The sequence below is a fragment of the Papilio xuthus genome, unplaced genomic scaffold (genome assembly GCF_000836235.2).
Source record: "Papilio xuthus unplaced genomic scaffold, Pxut_1.1 DF828177.1, whole genome shotgun sequence".
In the NCBI taxonomy this organism is placed as follows: domain Eukaryota; kingdom Metazoa; phylum Arthropoda; class Insecta; order Lepidoptera; family Papilionidae; genus Papilio; species Papilio xuthus.
In genome coordinates this window covers 1502797-1520036 of record NW_013530472.1, presented here as the reverse complement: position 1 = coordinate 1520036, position 17240 = coordinate 1502797, and the positions used below count along the sequence as shown (strand labels likewise).

Here is a 17240-nt window from a genome sequence, read left to right as displayed (position 1 = left end):
TTCCGAGCACTGTACACTACGCGCCCGCGCAATGCGCTAGAGCGCTCAAATTGATTGCATCCGGCATAAGGGAAATGTGCCGCATAATAAATTTATATTTGCTGCACAATTTGACCAGGGACGCTATCTACTGACATATTTTTTAAATTTCATAAAAAGTGTGACTTTTTTTTTTCAAACGCTAAAATTACAAAAATTATTGAAATGTTACATTATTATTAAGTAAAACTGATATGCAAAACAGATTGTTACAACAGAAATATATTTCCTCAAGGTAAGATTTCAAGTAGTTCGATTCAAAATATCTTATCAAGACAAAAAATTATACATACTCACTTTATTATATATGTATGTAAAAATTTAAACGAAAAATTCTAATGTTAGAGTATCATTTTACATTTTAATTCTTATTTGGTCAAGTACAGTCAAGGCTGAAAATGTTTTTGTACAAATCAAAAATCAGCTGATATTTTTGAAACCAATATGGTTGATTCATTTATGTACTGTAAATATAATTATTTTATTATCAATTGTCATTGTCAGTTGTAGATATTGCAATATGTGTACATTTGATAACCAGTAATTTTTATGTACTGGTCAGCGAATAAAGCCTTATCTTAATTTTTTTGTGTCACATAAAAATACTAGCTCAGTTCGATGACATTGTTGCATTATTTTACGTTCACTACAAACACTAGTCAGTTATAATTTAAATTTTTTAGTGATTAATTTTGGAAATTGTTATTTAACTAATTTTATTAAATTTTAGTACTTTACCGACTGACACAATCAATCACCCTTTCATTTTCTTTGACAACATAGAGACATCAATATGAATTAATTAAAGTATAATTGCAGTTGAAACCTGCAGTAATATTATACTTGAAATCATTGGGATAATATAAAGCTTACTCTAGACATTTTAATATTTATGGCGAATAGTGATCTGAAAAATATTTGAAATGTATTTCGATCGGGACGATACCGACGGCAAGTGGGCGCCCGGTCCGCCGCGCGCGCCACTTTAGCGCAGGAAGTCTGTACATTACCTTATTATATCCTACAAAAATGCCATCCGCCGACGAACCCGTCCGCCTAGCGTCGAAAGGTGTCTGTCAGCTGTTACCCTTCTCAAAACGTCTCTATGGAATTGATTTCAGCGCAACAGTCTATTAGCTACGAATATATATTCATTTATCAATAATAACACTGTTCAAAGAATTTTATAATGGATTTTTTTTTATAACAAACACTATTTTATGCGTCAAAAGTTGGCTTTGATCTAGTTGCACACAATCTTAATATAAAAAAATTCGAAATGGTAACTATGAAGTTTTTATTCTACTAGCTGTTGCCTGCAACTCTGTCCTCGCTGAATTAAAAAAAAAGTCAATTAGTAGTCTACATGTTCTTCTAGACTATGTTCTACATCTATGCCAAATATAAGCCTTCCATGAAACCGTTCTGGAGATACCACTAACAAGATGATCACAAAGTATATCTGATGAAACAATGTATGGTCAATAGAATTGAGTTGGCCTTGGCTTCGAATAAACAAAGGTCCAGTTGCAGAGATACGGAAGTCAGGTGTGACAGATACTGGACAAGCAATCATCAATTTAGCAGAGATTGCTTTGATATTAAGAGGATAAGAGACTTGTTGTTCATGTATTGTATGTTTACAGCGTTGTCTTTTATAAATCTGCTGTAACCTTTACTTCGACGAGATTTTTTGTAGCAAAAAAACTGTTTTTTTTACTAAAGTCATACTTACGTAATTTTTTCTAAACTATAGTTCAGTAGATTTTTTTAAATTAGTTGTTCGTCACACTGAACACCATCGAATTAAGGGTTAAATTCGTGTTTATGTAAGAAATAAATTGTTATTCTTCTAACCGTTTAACAGTGTTAGAGCCCGCTTTAACATCTTCGCACGAATCGGCCCGGCTCGCCCGGTGAAATACCACGACCACACTGAAGACAGGCGTGAAGTGGAAGCAATTCCGCATTTCGTCTTATTAGTGTGCGTCCCGGAGGCCAAATTTAGTCCTCTTACCCTTCCCACCTTTTTTCTTATAAGGAAAGAATGGGAAGAAGAAGTGGACTCTCCGGATGAGAGGATGCATGGAAATGGAAAATATTTTCTTTCTGTGCATCCTCTCTTAGGTCGATTAAAGGTAGGCAACGCATATGTAATTGTGTATGTCTATGGGCAACGGTCACTTCGCTATTTTAGCGATTTTAGGTGGCCACTCGCTCTTTTTCTACCTTATGATATAAAAAAAAACCGTGAATATAAATTGCCTGATACATTCAAATAAGATATCTAAAGGTTTCCACTGTCTTAAAAATTGTATAACAAATAATGAACAGTCTCATTCTTTTTGGAAAAACGAAAATAATACTATGTAGTTCAAGTATTTCTGTAGTGGAATTCCATTGATGTTACTGAAATAATATCTTTCATGTGAATGTTTCAACAATGTGAACTCACAGTAAGAATTGGCTGATAAATCAGTGGGTAAGGAACACTAATCACGGATTCAACGGAGCGTAAGTTCAGGGAGCAGCTCTTAGGATGAACGTCAAATACTGACCCTTCGCAAAGCTAATCTTTTGGATAATCTGACTCACGAAATAGTACTTATATGTATGTAATTTATTGCACCAAAACATACATTTCAATTTCTAGTATATACTTCTAGATAAACAGTTTTGCGGTTAAATATACCAGGTGCTAATTAAAATAGTAATATTGGCAGTAGTTTTTTCCACATTATTTTACCTATATAACTATTATTTAAAAACTCATACGCTTACTAATTTAAAATAATAAAAGTAAAACAATGATATAAAAATTAATATTAACTTGTATTCAACAATCTTTGTTTCAGTAACGCCATATACCGGGAAGGTTTAACTGGCCAAGCGTATACGACTTATAAAAAGAAAAAGAAATGAAAAAAGCGAGAGAGAATCGGGCGTGGCCAGGTCCTTCTACTTGATACCATACGTGTAAGTAACAATGACGTCATATACTCGTGCTATCAAGAATAAGCAGGATAGGCAGATAAACGGCAAGGTATATTCATCAACAACGTTTATTAACATATAGACATAAATCTAGTCGGGTGCTTGAAGTCAGCACCGTTGTACTCACTGCTTGTATAATATTCGCATAAATCACTCGAGAATTAATTAATGTACCCGACTTTACTTACATACCTATAATGGCGAATAAATTTATAGCGACTTGATGTTGCTTAATTTATGACAGTGCGTTTTTTATTGTCTTGTTTAGTTGTTTGTATTCTAACTTTATTTTAGTTAAGGAACTGGCAAGCACAATTAATGAACGAAAAGGATAATTTATTCGATCTTCAACAGTTTGTGAAAGGAAAATTTGTTATGTTAAATTGCTTATGTTAAATTACTTTTTCAAAAGTCTGGCACTATTCAGAAGTTGTTTAACTTTTTTTTTAATTTAGAACATGAAATGGAATTAATTTCAAAAATACAATTCACAGCATTCTTTTTCATTCATTTTGAGATAATTATTAATAAAAATAAATCGTTCCACTTTTCCAGACAATGCTTCAATATTGACTTTAGGTTTCGACCTAGTTATTTCATTCAGTGCCTCCGGAAAGTCGAAAGCAGCGTTTTTCGTGTCAAAAGAGCAAAAATTCCATTATTACATTGACAAAAGAATGTTTTGGGAAAATGTTAGTTTTACGATTACAATTGAAATAAAATAAAACAAATTATTTGGTGAAAGTGACCATATTTGAGTATTTGTTTATGAAAGTCATTGATTTAAGTCTGCTGATATTCACAATCTGATTTCCTTAGGCAGGAAGGTTACTCAAATAATTTTTATCATTTAAAAAAATATCTATTGAGTAAAAAATGTTATTAAAATGAGTATAACATATTTCTAGGTATCCATTACCCAGTAATGTAGTAACCAAGCATATATTAAGTACTATCAGACATTTTTAAATCTTCTCTACTTTAATATTAACCTAAACAATGAACCTTTTTTGAAAAATACAATAAATTCTATATTAAATTGATAACAAATTGAAGAATTAAATAATTGGCTGAGCTGAGATTTGGGAGAAATGTTTGGAAACTTTTGTATTAACTTTAGCTTTAGTTTTTAAAAAGCAAAAAGTTAATCGATTAAAAATCATAACATTTTTTAAATGATTTGATGAGTGCTTCGCCTTCGATTCCACTTAATGTTAAGGGTTGATATTGTCGGAAGATAGTCCGCGCTAGCTTATTACTAATTGAGTATGCATTGTTTCTAGTACTTAGAAATCGTTTGCGCGTATTGATTACATAATAGCAGCGTGTAAATCATTTAATACATCATTTAATTTCGGTTCTAATGGTAACAATTATAGAGAAATCCAGATAAATTCAGAAAAGTTGTAACGAAGACGGCTTAATTTCAGAAATCCAGCATTTAACAATATATGTAAATATCTATCTAGAAACAATCCTACGTTATTGTTTTGAATAGGTGGTCCATAACAAATATTTAAAAAACATACTTTATTAAGTGTTTATTAAAAAAAAGAAAGTAATTGTCAATGGGTGGTAACTTGTGCACCTCCATTCAGCTTACCTTCAATCAATGAGCAGAACACGTCGCACGCGCGCGTCTTGACCACCGTCCATTTTAGAGGCGACGGCGCCTCACCGTCGGCTCGTCTCGTCGCCGTCGTACCGGACACGTCTCGTCAGCCACTCGGAAGGGCCGAGTATTTGTCTTGTTTACGCGTTGTAGGAAAAAAAATAAACAATCGATAGATCGGCCGGAGCAAGCGAGCGTTCGTGGACAGGAAACAGGGATAATAGCGGGCGCGCCGTCCGGTCGCGGTTGCTGAGGGGGTGGGGTGGTCGTCTGGGGTAGGCGACGCCCAGGGGCGTGGTCTCAACTCGCCTGCGCGCCTACAACCCCCGGGAGACATCGAGTCTTCTCCCGCAGCATCCCTCCTCGCCTGCGACCTTTGTGCGCGCCCGATGATATTCGGTAGCAACTCGGAAAACGAGCACAAGTTTTAACGTGTTTTACTACTTATACGGTAGATTATTTAAGAAATGAAAATCTAGAAATTACAAGATGTTATCGTCATCGTCGTAAGACACCACATTTATTAGGCTGTTTTGTTAATCGAAATACTTTCGTACAGTTATACAGTTTGTTCTACTGCCAAAGACATTTCATCACCAATTGCTACAGAAGATTTCGTTATGTGATTTAAATCCTTATCCGACCCCTTTAGTAATATGACTCAACCGCGAATGTTATACATTAATAACTTCGAAATATACTGCCATTACTATTTTATTATTCGTAAAAATAGTTTACACGTTTACCTATTACCTTTAACTTTTTTAGATCCAATGTTTCAGTTGAGCGTCGAACAAACAGTGCGATCCTATGTGAAGATTTAATTTTTATATTTTCTTACATAGCTTAGGCACAACAATTTTGAAGTCATCATTGGGGACTTTTAAATTTTTACATAATATGATGGTGTTCCAAACATTCTTGCAAATTAAAGCTCTATGTGAGTTATTGTAAGTTCAATATTTTGATTTATTTAATTAGACCGCGGTTAAAAGATGTTAAAATAATTTTTATAATACTTATTTACACTTCTCCTTTTTTATGCACGTTAACCTTCCATTTAGGATACTAAAAATAAAAATGTGTTAAAGGAATTAAAGAAGTAAAAGAATATTGAAAATAAACGTATTTGTTTTCATTATGAATACACATGCTTATAGCTTGAACACACGTTACAGCTACCGTCATGTGCTCACTAGCATTCCAGTAGCTAGCATGCAACTAGATGTGTGAACCGAATAGTTCTTTATCTATACATATAATCAAATTGGTGTACGTAATATCGAAATAAAAAAATATATATTTCGTGTATTTGCTTTACCTACAGTGAAAAATGTTTTTTGAACGTATTTGTCTGTCTTTTGTGTGTACAAATCCACATTACGCCAGTGACAAGCACGACCAAGGTAACTGTTCCATTTTAAAGGCATGTGTATTCGCTGCCACACGGAGTACGCCTACGTATTTCTCAAGCATGAATCAAGACAAATGCGCTCTGTCACTCTCGAAGACTGAAACAAAATGTAACTCCGGTTCGTAATTGTCTCTCCTCCATTTTACAATCAATGCATTAAGACACAGTTAGGCTCAGCAGTATCATCGTACGATTATTTAGCATACACTTGAATAACAAAAACTCAGGGATGACATTAATCCCTATGACAATTGGTTCATGGCTATGAAGAAATATATTTTCAAGCCCGTGACACAGCGAGCTACGCAAATTACACATTTTTGTGCATAATTCTAGCTCCACACCGTCGCATCTTTTCTTGTATCTACGGCATCTATGCCGCCTATCTATATGCCTATCTACTTCTAAGTTGTAGATGATACTACAATCTTATCGTCTTTGTTTAGTATGTTTGCCAATAAAATCGATTAAAATTAAATCAATTCAAAGTGTCCATGAACACTTTCCGATATGCAATTTTTTATAGACATGTTTGTTAAAGTTTCATAAAAAATGTCTCATCTGGTTATGAAGTAGGTGAAGGTCAACTTGCCACCGTCTCTTGGACCATATAATATTTTATCAACCTTAGATATTCTCCTAAATTAATAAAAAATATTTGAATCATCTTTGACAGTCGAAAAAGATGGTGCTAGTTAATTATCAGATTAAATGAAAAGCTAACAAATACGCCTTCACCTAATTAGGGCGCTAAAGTGAGTTTTATCGTTAGAGAGGCGTCAAGAGGGGCCGCACGGTCCGCCCCTCTCCGACGATTATTCAAAGAGCTTTCATTGAGCTTTTATAATTGCCTACAGGCTACTTGCCTATGGTACTTTGTAAGAAGGTATCGGAGCAACTTCTAGTGATGTTATGTTAGCTTTTAGTTTACTTTTTACTTTGTAAACAATTTGCATTTTTATGCACATGCAAAACATGCATCACATTCGTTCGTATGGACAAATTTTGCCAATAAAAATTATTATTTTTATGTTACCTGCATTCTATGTTTTGAGGACATAAAAGAAATCAGACTGTATCCAGAATATCCAAGAAATAAAGTATTTTTAATAGACTATCTTTTTACAATCATGTTTGTGTAAGAAATATTTATTTTGGTATCCATACTTAGTGTGAGATTTGATATCCCAGTATTCCATACATTACTGTTGACTCGTAATTCCTTTAACGTTGGTTTCTGAGACCAAAATCCCCATACAGCATATTGTTATGTCAAAGATATTGACAGAAATGACATCTTTTCTACAGAGATTTTTGTCTCAGAAACCCACTGTTAGTCACTGCAACAATAAAAACATGTTCGTACTAACCGTTTATTATTGAACAAAAATAACACGCGTTATTCCAATAAATTAATTGACAGACAATGTTAGCAGATTGGATGTGATGAACTCCAAACACCTGGCTAAGGTGTGGCCATCACGCACGACTAACAGCTCCATTTTATATTGATCTCCACCGCTTCCCTCCACCTATAACTCACAGGGCCAAATAGGGTCAGCTTTTGGGATCAAAAGAGGTCAACCTTTGATAGTCAGGGGATAGTGGGATGATCGATACGCTTAAGTAAAAGATTGGGGTTGAAATATAAATAACGGGCGAACTGCTTTAGGAGAAAATGTATTTGCTTCAGTGTTTATGCATTCTGTTACGCGTTGTTTATTATTTGCTATAGAAATATTGCTATAATATCTAAACCGCAAATTTCGGATGCAAAACCGAACTGGAACAATTAAAACTGGGTTTAAAGCAAATCTGGATAAAAATTCTTAGTGTTTGTGTTAAAATCATTAAGCAAAAACTCGAGTTTAAGATAATCGGTATTTTATTTTTAAAACATTCACAATCACCAAACAAATGGCAAGCATTAACTTAAAAGAGAGTACAAGTTAAATGTCGAAACACATTAATCACAAAATGTGAAAAAATTATGTTTAATAAACTCTTGGTACTGGTGGAATGGTTTTGACTTCATCATCTAAAGTCTTGTCGATGACTGGACGATACGAGATGTGTACTTTGCCAGTAGCCAGGTCGGGAATCGAGAGGCTGTGCTTCCTCCAATGTTGCTCAATTGGCTTCGCTGTCTGCAAAAAGAAAATTATGTTTATTGTTATAATGTTGGTTAAAGTGGATTTGATAAACCAACTACAGCAATGGATGTACTTATAGGAATTTTATCTTCACATGCGGCAGTTATGCAAAATGAAAAATTAAGCTTCTAATATTACTATTAGGTACAATATCTTGTACGTTGTATTTTATTTTTCACGTACCAATATACAGAGCGACTCCTGATGAATCCTAATACTTTTACACTTAATTCCTATGAGTAAATCATCAAGAGTGGCACTCATTTTTGTCATTGCTGGACTTGTCTTTAGTGGATAGATAAAAGAAAGACAATTAATAATAATTACTTGGCCTTGAGTTGGCTTGCTGTAATCCATTTCATCAATGCGTTTAGGGAAGTCATCCCTGAAGTGAGCACCACGGCTCTCTGTTCTATTTAGAGCGCAGGCAACGACTTGGATAGCGGCCTGCAGCATGTTCTGTAGTTCCAGAGTTTCAATGAGATCTGTATTCCAGTTCGTTCGCTGATCAGTCACGTTGATTTGCTCGAACGCTCTGTACCACTTTTGTATTTCAGTGTTACCTGTTTAATAAATTTAATTAGCCAATTAGCATTTGTTTTAACATTTTTGACGAATCTGAATTACAAAGTCATTCAAACCAAGTATATAAAAATATATAAAAACGGAAAAGTAATAGTTACTTGCGATACTTTACGGACAAATGAGTTTCATCTTTTATGTTAAATTTTATGTCCACTATGAATCTTTGTCATAAAACGTTTGAGCGGTAGCTAGCTATTACCTTCATTCAGCAGTTTAGCCTCTCTGAAGACGCCACACTTATGCTGCATGGTGTTCCTCATAGAGGCGCGCAGTTCGTGCGGCGCCACGCAGCCTTTCGCGTTTCTAACCTTTTCTAGGTTGTCCAGTGATTTGTCGCAGATATTCTAATGTAAAACAATTCATAGATAACTACCCCCCGCTCTATTTACTACGTATCAATCTCATCGTAAGTACAAAAATTCAATTATTATAAGTCAACGCTAAAATGGCGATAGACATTCTTAAAACCGATTTTTATGATAAGTCGATGAGTTACGTTAGCGAAGAAAAATGGACACTGGAATTGGTCAGTAAGTCGATAGTAATACTATACACTATAATAAAATAATCATATCTCATTTTTTTTTCTTATACCAAGTTATACTTCGAAAAATAAATCAACTTATTGTTATAGGAAAATACAAAATGACGTACATCTCTGAGTTGCGGTTGCTTTTCTCCAGGCTTAAACTTGCTGCCAATGTTATGACCAATAGCAGCCCCGAAGACGACGACATCTAAGATAGAGTTTGCTCCGAGGCGGTTGGCTCCGTGGCAGTTGCTAACCGCTTCGCCCGCAGCGTGAAGACCGGGGATAATACAATCAGAGCCTTGGTAAATAAGAGCCTGCGAACAAAAAATAAAGATTTTTGAGGACCTAATATGATATTATAGATATTAGGGAAAAGGTCAAGGCATATGAATAGTTTCTATTCATAAAAGGATCTATTTATATTCGCCGACGAAGCGGATGCAGGATGCACTTTGTTAAGGCCCGTCCTCGTTGCTTCACGGGAGATACCATGTGTTTGTTGTTATAATAAAATAAATAAATAATAAATCTTTGTCCCTCTCTTCAATAGTCAGACAGAAGATTTCAAACAAAAAGATGGGTGTAATTGAGGTGATAGTCTGTATGTTCAAACAATTATATTCGTTTCCCACTAAGGGTCGAATACAGATAGCTATTACCACATAATCTATGATATAGAAGGTTTCTTGCTATGATAAGTTTTCAGCCTTATTACATTGTGAGGGCCAATTTACATAACTATTATTACAAACCGACAAAAAAATTACTATTAAGTAAGTTAAATTGCCTCTTAAAAAAAATAAATCTCACCTCCCCTTTGTAGTTGATAGGTATCCCTCCCATAGTGTAATGCACCGTCGGGAGAATAGGTACAGGCTGCTTGTACACGTCCACTCCGGTGAATATGTAGGCAGTCTCCGAGATACCGGGCAACCGGTCCCTGATCACCTCAGCTGGTAAGTGATGCAGTTGGAGGAAAAGATGGTCTTTCTTAGGTCCACAACCGCGACCTGCATAAGTAATATTTTTATGCAATATTTTTAAAGAGAAGTAATAGGCGTGGATCATATCCCATGAAGTTGGTCCTTGGTCATATAATTTATCTTAAAGTCCAATCACCTTGTCGAATCTCTGTTGCCATTGATCTAGAGACGACATCCCTACTGGCGAGGTCTTTGGCTTTCGGCGCATACTTCTCCATGAATCTCTCGCCCTTGTTGTTCACGATGTAGCCACCTTCTCCACGACAACCTTCAGTCATCAGGCAACCGGAACCGTACATACCTTGAACGTACACATACTTAGTTAAAATGATTTGTAATAAAAACAACCTTGTTTTAGAACTTTATATAATACCTTTATTTTATTATAAATTTTATTTAATATCATAAATTGGTTAACGAACAAGTGGCCGACTGATTTCGCAGATAAACATCCGCAATTGCCTATGCGTTACCTATCTTAATTCGACGGAGGAGGGGACGCACAGAAAGATAATATTCTCCTTCCTATACGTCCCTCCTCCATCACATCTACTTTCTCGTCATCGTCTTCTGTGTCATTGCAAGCTGGGAGAGCCGGCCCATTTGTGCAACAGATTTTGATGTTTTGGTGTCTATCAAAATATTATTTATAGTAGTAATATTAGTATAAGTACATTATATTATTCTGAGGAAATATAACATAAAATTATGATAAGCGTATATTTGATTGGAACTTATAGATGAGGACAATTTTCGATAGAAATTTACATTCGTGTTACACATATCATTGAACGTATCATACCAGTAGGATGAAACTGTATAAACTCCATATCCTGCAGCGGTATACCAGCTCTGGTAGCCATCGCGCAGCCATCGCCTGTGCAGGTATGTGCCGCCGTGCACGAGAAATACATTCTCGGGTACCCTCCAGTTGTGATCACAGTATTCTTTGCCTGGAATCTGATAACATTCAATTAATCCTTCAGAACCTAAAACGGTTTTTGAATGAGTGAATTAAGTCTCCTAAGAATCATGGGACAAATATCTCATAGAATACTAGTAGTTTGCACCTAGGTTTTGTTTATTTAATATTACCTTTATTTAACAAAAAAAAAGCAACGCACGTACATATACTTGTCATAAAAATCATCCCGAATACACCAAGGTAAAGCATTTCTCAATATTAAAGATTATTAAAGACGTTGTAATGAATATTTATTCTATGGAAATGTGATTATCAGAATAACCTGTGCAATGTACTATCGTCCATGTTCATAGCGAGCGCGCCGACCACGGCGCCATCCTGACAGAGAATATCAAGTACAAAGTACTCGTGGAAGAAGTCAACGTGCTCGAACTTGGTGCAATATCCATAAACCGTGTGAAGGAGCGAATGGCCCGTCCTGAGGATATTTTGTTGAACAACCATAAAATAGCCGGTTAATAATCGAAATATTTGAATTATTAAGCTATTTTGTGCGATTAAAAATAGATGTAGTACTTAAAATGACTAATATTGCATTTTCAAAAATGCCATCTAGAGAGTCATGATTTAAAGTTGCAAGTTCTAGAAGTCGCAAGTTATTTACTTTTATAAAATTGATGCTCGATGACGCTAGATGTCGCTAAGCCTAAAATACTTGGTAAATATCAAATAGAGAATGTCATTGTCGATTTTTGAGACTTTTCTGATATAAAGAATAACGCCATCTAGGGACGCTTTATTTTAGAATCTCATTTTTCTTATCTTTATCTCCTAATAACAAGTAGATGGCGCTAATTCACATTATTTTTGGAGAAAAATTATTACCGAACCCGTCACTAGATGTCTCAAACAAGACTGCTTTTCATCATTTTGTTATTGCAAAAAAAATTGCACAAATTCATTGATGGTACAATGAACCTCTACGGAAAGTAGGTCGGATACACTCGTTAAAGTGTCTTCAGCTTTGGAGGATTATCAGCATTAATTAGTTTTTTTTTCGAGCGAAATTCCACGTACATTGGAACAATTTGCTGGCGTCAGTTTTTCCGTCCAATTATGAAATGAGTAGAGTGAATAAGCATTTACTAAGCTAGAACGTATCATCTTTCGACTACTTGATCACTTATCAGGTGGGATCGTGGTCAAGCGTTAGCTTATTCAATATAAAAAAAATGTAATTCAATGAGCATTATCCCTAGCTTGGTCATAGGTTTACATTGTAATCTAGAATACTACATGTTAATTTAAAATAAACCGACCTATCAGCTACTGCACATGTTCTTTTTGCCGTCTCTTTTCCATTCTTTATAGTTCCGCCACCGAAGGATCGCTGGTATATTTTTCCTTCTTTAGTTCGAGAGAAAGGCATCCCCATGTTTTCCAATTCAAAGACTCGGTTTGGCGCTTCGCGTGTAAGATAATGGATAGAATCCTGAAAAATAATTTACTAAAAACTATTTTTTTTTCTAAAAGGTAAAACGGGAACAATAAATTTAAAATACGCTTTTAATTCTCTGTTTTTAATTTTCAAAGTAGCCACATGCTGGCTTTATTTTTTCGGGACGCTAAATACTCAAGGCCGTCTTAAAACTTTTTCCACTAAGGTTATATACGTAGTCGTGTCGCAGTTGCAGCTGCACCGGTGGTAGTTTGACAGGCGGACGACTCTCATACCTTACAAATGAAATTCTCTGTTTGGTGGAAAAATCAATTACGTTGATTTGGGGCCCCGGGCGTTTGGATGCAAAGGATTACGTTAAACTCACAAAAACAAAGATAAATATACTGACAAAAAGCTACATAAAACATTATTATGATGTATTGACCTGATCACCGAGCCAATCTGAGCCTTTAACTGTATCATAGAAGTGCCATCTCCAATCATCAGGGTGCATACTACCTATAATTTAATTAATTTCTTTTTAGTCTTGAATCTATAAAATCTATCATATTAACTATAATAATTTCGAATACACATATATTATTATCGATTACATAATATACAAACACATGTCTGTTCACTTTCGTAAAAAAATAAATTGTAATATGTTTATCTATTTTGATTTGATTACGAGGATGTTTGTCAAATGTGTGGGAAACTTCTTCCAACAGCATTATTGTGTACAGACCTATTGCAGCGTTCATGCCACCTTGAGCGGCAATGGTGTGTGACCTGGTTGGAAACAGCTTGGATACGAGGGCCACTGATAATTTGTGCTGCGCGAGGCCGAACGAAGCGCGCAGTCCTGCCCCGCCCGCGCCGATCACCAGGCAGTCATGCTGATGATGCTGAATCTCGAACGACTTGTTTCGACTTTGCGCTGACAAAGGACCAATCATCCTTTATTTTATTTTTAATTTAAATATTTGTGGATATTTAGTTAAAATAAGTGGTCCCTTCTTAGTTGAAATTAAACCATCTTACTAATCTTACTAATATTATAAATGCGAATGTTTGGATGAATGAATGGATGTTTCTTTGAATCTTCAGAACTTCATCCGTTTGATCCCGCAGAAGTTTTGCATCGATGTAGAGTAGTCTTTATGAACATATGGGCTACTAATTAATTTTTATTTAGTTCCGCACGGACGGAATCGCGGGCGACAGCTAGTATTATAATTCATAAATATTTTTAATTATAAACATAATGTACTTTCAACACATTAATATTGTGTTATATTCACATGTCCGTCGAATCGATCACGAATGCAAGATAATCCGTACTCCTAACCATTAAGCTATTAGCGTTTCAATGTTGCTCGAGTATTAGGTCCATCGTACACAAGGCAACGTAAGATGTTTGCGCTACGAGAATTACCTTGTGCGCGCACTGTACACACAACGTTGAAACGTCGAAGCGAATTGTCTATTCAGTCAGTACATGCATAACGAATACACATCAACTGTATAGATTTACTGCACCCTCTTTTTACGACGATATTAACAAAATGGTTGCGAGGGACTCGCTTTGGCGATGACAGATAGAAATGTTGGCGATGCACTGCATAAGTCGGATAGCGACTAAAATTAATGTTGCCTTGTGTACGAAGGGCTCTTATACAACAAGAAACAAACTTTACTGTGACTCGATATTAGCTGTAAGCGCATTTGTGGTAATGTGGGTGGGTCAGGTTGACCCATTATGGCTGGAAGGAAGCGTCCTACAGATTGTGTTTGCACAACTTCTGTGATATTGCGAGCCGATATAAAATTTTGATAGAACTTTATGTGGGCTATGTTTTACACAGCACTTTAGTATTGTTTGGTGATGGTTATTAGCTATAGTAGGGTTCATTGGTTTTTAATTTTAAGTATTATTTCAGTTACAAAAGAACAAATCTAATTAAATGTAATCTTTTTAAATTTTTATTCATAGTTTTAAGATACTTACTTTTGTGGACCGCATTCTTAATGTTGATGGTACGAACAAGGACATCGATAGATTTCTGATAAAACAATATTCGTTACATAAATAATAGAAATAAAAATAAAGTAAAGATTCATATAATAACCATACTATTCAAGAAAAAAAAATCGCTCTCAAAATAAAGCAAAACAAAAGTTTTACATTTACTTATTTTCAAAACACAGCTCTTTAATAATTTGATTTGGTTGGATGCACTAACATCCAATAACTCTCATTACGAGGGGAAAATTAAAAGACCTTTAGGTCGTTCTGACTACCCCTCGAGGGGGATTAAAAAAGACCCATAGGTTTGCCTAAGTCCCCTTCAGAGGGGTCATAATAATTCAAACACGCTCTGACCAAATTAGTCTATGTGAAGTACCCTTTGTGCCTGAGGAACATAAGCCTCCCTATATTAGGTTTCACTTTTGTTTTAGACATTCAATAACAAAGACCTAACGTTGATATACGAATATTAAAAATATAACGAAATGTTTAAACTGTAATCGCTTACCCTTGTTGCAAAAAACATTTCGCAAATCGACAATCCGTGTAAAACTAGTTTTAAAATATTTAGTTTATGAAAATAGATACACTTCGATTTTAGTGTCTATTTTCTTGTGTCAAGTTTTTTCATATTATTTTTATTTAAATTGCTTACGAGCAACGATCAACTAAAGAGGTTTTACGTTTTAATGCTTGTATTATTTTGTAATCCAATCACATTAGTTTCAAACTATTTTATTTCGTATTGTAAGTTTATAGGATTTAGGATTTAGGAACTCGTTTGTACTTTATATCTTTCTTTGTTGTAAAATTTATACACGATGTTAATAATAGTTGAATTCCCACGAATTACTATTACTAAATCACTTCTATCGTACAAAAAATATGGTTATCACACTCATTCCCTTTTAATAAAACAGTGACAGCTATGTTTTTGTAAGTGTGTTACGATTTTAAAAACAAAGTAACAATATGTGAATAAATAAAACACAATATTGCTGAAGCGGATTATATTGGTTCATAACAAGAAAAGCTTAATAATAAATACATAATTTGGGAATGTAATTTAACTGCCTTCAATAGAACATATCAGAGATGGTACACATACATATGTCTTATTTGAATCCATTTGGCTGTTCTTACACCAAGATTAAATTACATTTTAATAAATGCCTCAACCAGATTTGTTTATTACCACCTAAGACATAGAAAATAGAAGAGTCTGAACCTGGACAACTCCATACTATGCTTAGGTACAATTAAATTAAATACAACAGACCCCAATATTGGAATGACTAGACACGCATTTGTTGCTAAACGTTGCATATCACCTACAGATGTCATAGGACATGCTAACATGGTTTAAAATGCGTAATGGGTTCCATAAGTTCTTGTTTTAAAAAATTCGGTATCACCATAACTTTATACCATGCTCGTTAGTCATTACAATATTGGGGTGGTATAAGTGCATATTTAAATTAAATATTCCATTATCAAGGAGTACACTTCAAGGAACCTGGAAAATAAATCAAGGAAATAGGTATACAAGTCAAGGTATGCAGGATAGAATTCCGGCGGCATCGTGTTAATATCCGCGCACAGGTCATTCACGCTTTGGAATAAGAAATACAACTCAGAGAATAAGGCGCATAATTCTAATAATGAGTTATATAAATCTAAACCGGGTCCAGTATTCGAGCCACTTGCGTTCGGCATCATTTTTGAGTGATTTTTGTCTCGTGAAAATCACTCGGGAAGATCGGGAACTTGATTTTCTCTTTAAGGCGGGCGTAAATCGTTTTTCACCAATCTCATTACTTGCCAGACATCAAGGAGAAACACGATTCGCCTTCTTAACGCGAATGATCCTGAAACATAAAGAGAATACAAAAAATTAGAAATTTGACAATAACAATGAGCGTAGATGTAATCATGAGAGAAAGGTGTGTCACGCAAATTCAAGTTGGCAATGTTTTCCTACCCTTATGATTACTAACTTATTAATTTTCTAAAAGTAAAAAAAAGCTGTTTAAATTAACTAAAACGTGGCTTTAATTAGTGAATTTATCAACTTTTAATCAAATCATGTTTATAATTAGATCTATTTAATAAAGGTAACTTCATGTTTATATTTAAGGGGCAGTGAGAACTCATATCAGCTTTTAATAAAAGAGTACAATTAGTAAATGTTCCCGCGTTGGACGTTGGATGAAATGTTCGAGGCAGACAAATTAAAGCGGATTGCAAATCGAACCCCCGGGGGTGTCGACATATCTACAACGAGTTCACTACGGCACCCTTTGATGTCTGCATTATTGCGCGCTATACCTGGGGTGTTTAGGGTGAACCCTAAATAAGTCTAGGCATGTTACGGACAGGTATTTCGTCTGATTCAATGTTTTTGATTCGATATTTCGACGTTATTATTTGATATGTTGTTGTGTGTTGTTGTTTACTGTGTATATTTGTTATAGTTGCATATTGCTATTGTTATTCAATTTTTATTTCAAGTTTAATAATGCCGTTTCGC

General features: G+C 34.9%; 1 protein-coding gene across 1 annotated transcript; it reads right to left on the bottom strand.

Moving 5' to 3' along the window:
- Positions 1 to 7926: 7926 nt before the first annotated feature.
- Positions 7927 to 15332, bottom strand: LOC106113892 (succinate dehydrogenase [ubiquinone] flavoprotein subunit, mitochondrial). Its single transcript, XM_013306946.1, has 13 exons — positions 15219 to 15332; positions 14690 to 14744; positions 13427 to 13618; positions 13124 to 13197; positions 12557 to 12729; positions 11560 to 11715; positions 11115 to 11272; positions 10449 to 10613; positions 10140 to 10339; positions 9452 to 9643; positions 8997 to 9141; positions 8540 to 8775; positions 7927 to 8206 (listed from the first exon to the last, which is right to left on the bottom strand). The coding sequence occupies exons 1-13, from the start codon at positions 15234 to 15236 to the stop codon at positions 8054 to 8056; spliced, it is 1917 nt and encodes a 638-aa protein (XP_013162400.1). The 5' UTR covers positions 15237 to 15332; the 3' UTR covers positions 7927 to 8053.
- Between the last annotated feature and the right edge of the window lie 1908 nt (positions 15333 to 17240).

Bases quoted from the DNA above. Each gene is read 5' to 3' on its own strand.
- LOC106113892 (XM_013306946.1), bottom strand. The intron at 11,273-11,559 runs GTTATTCTGATA...GAATGTTATCAG, and splicing joins GACGATAGTACATTGCACAG to ATTCCAGGCAAAGAATACTG. The intron at 9,142-9,451 runs GTACGTCATTTT...GTTTTACATTAG, and splicing joins AGCAACCGCAACTCAGAGAT to AATATCTGCGACAAATCACT.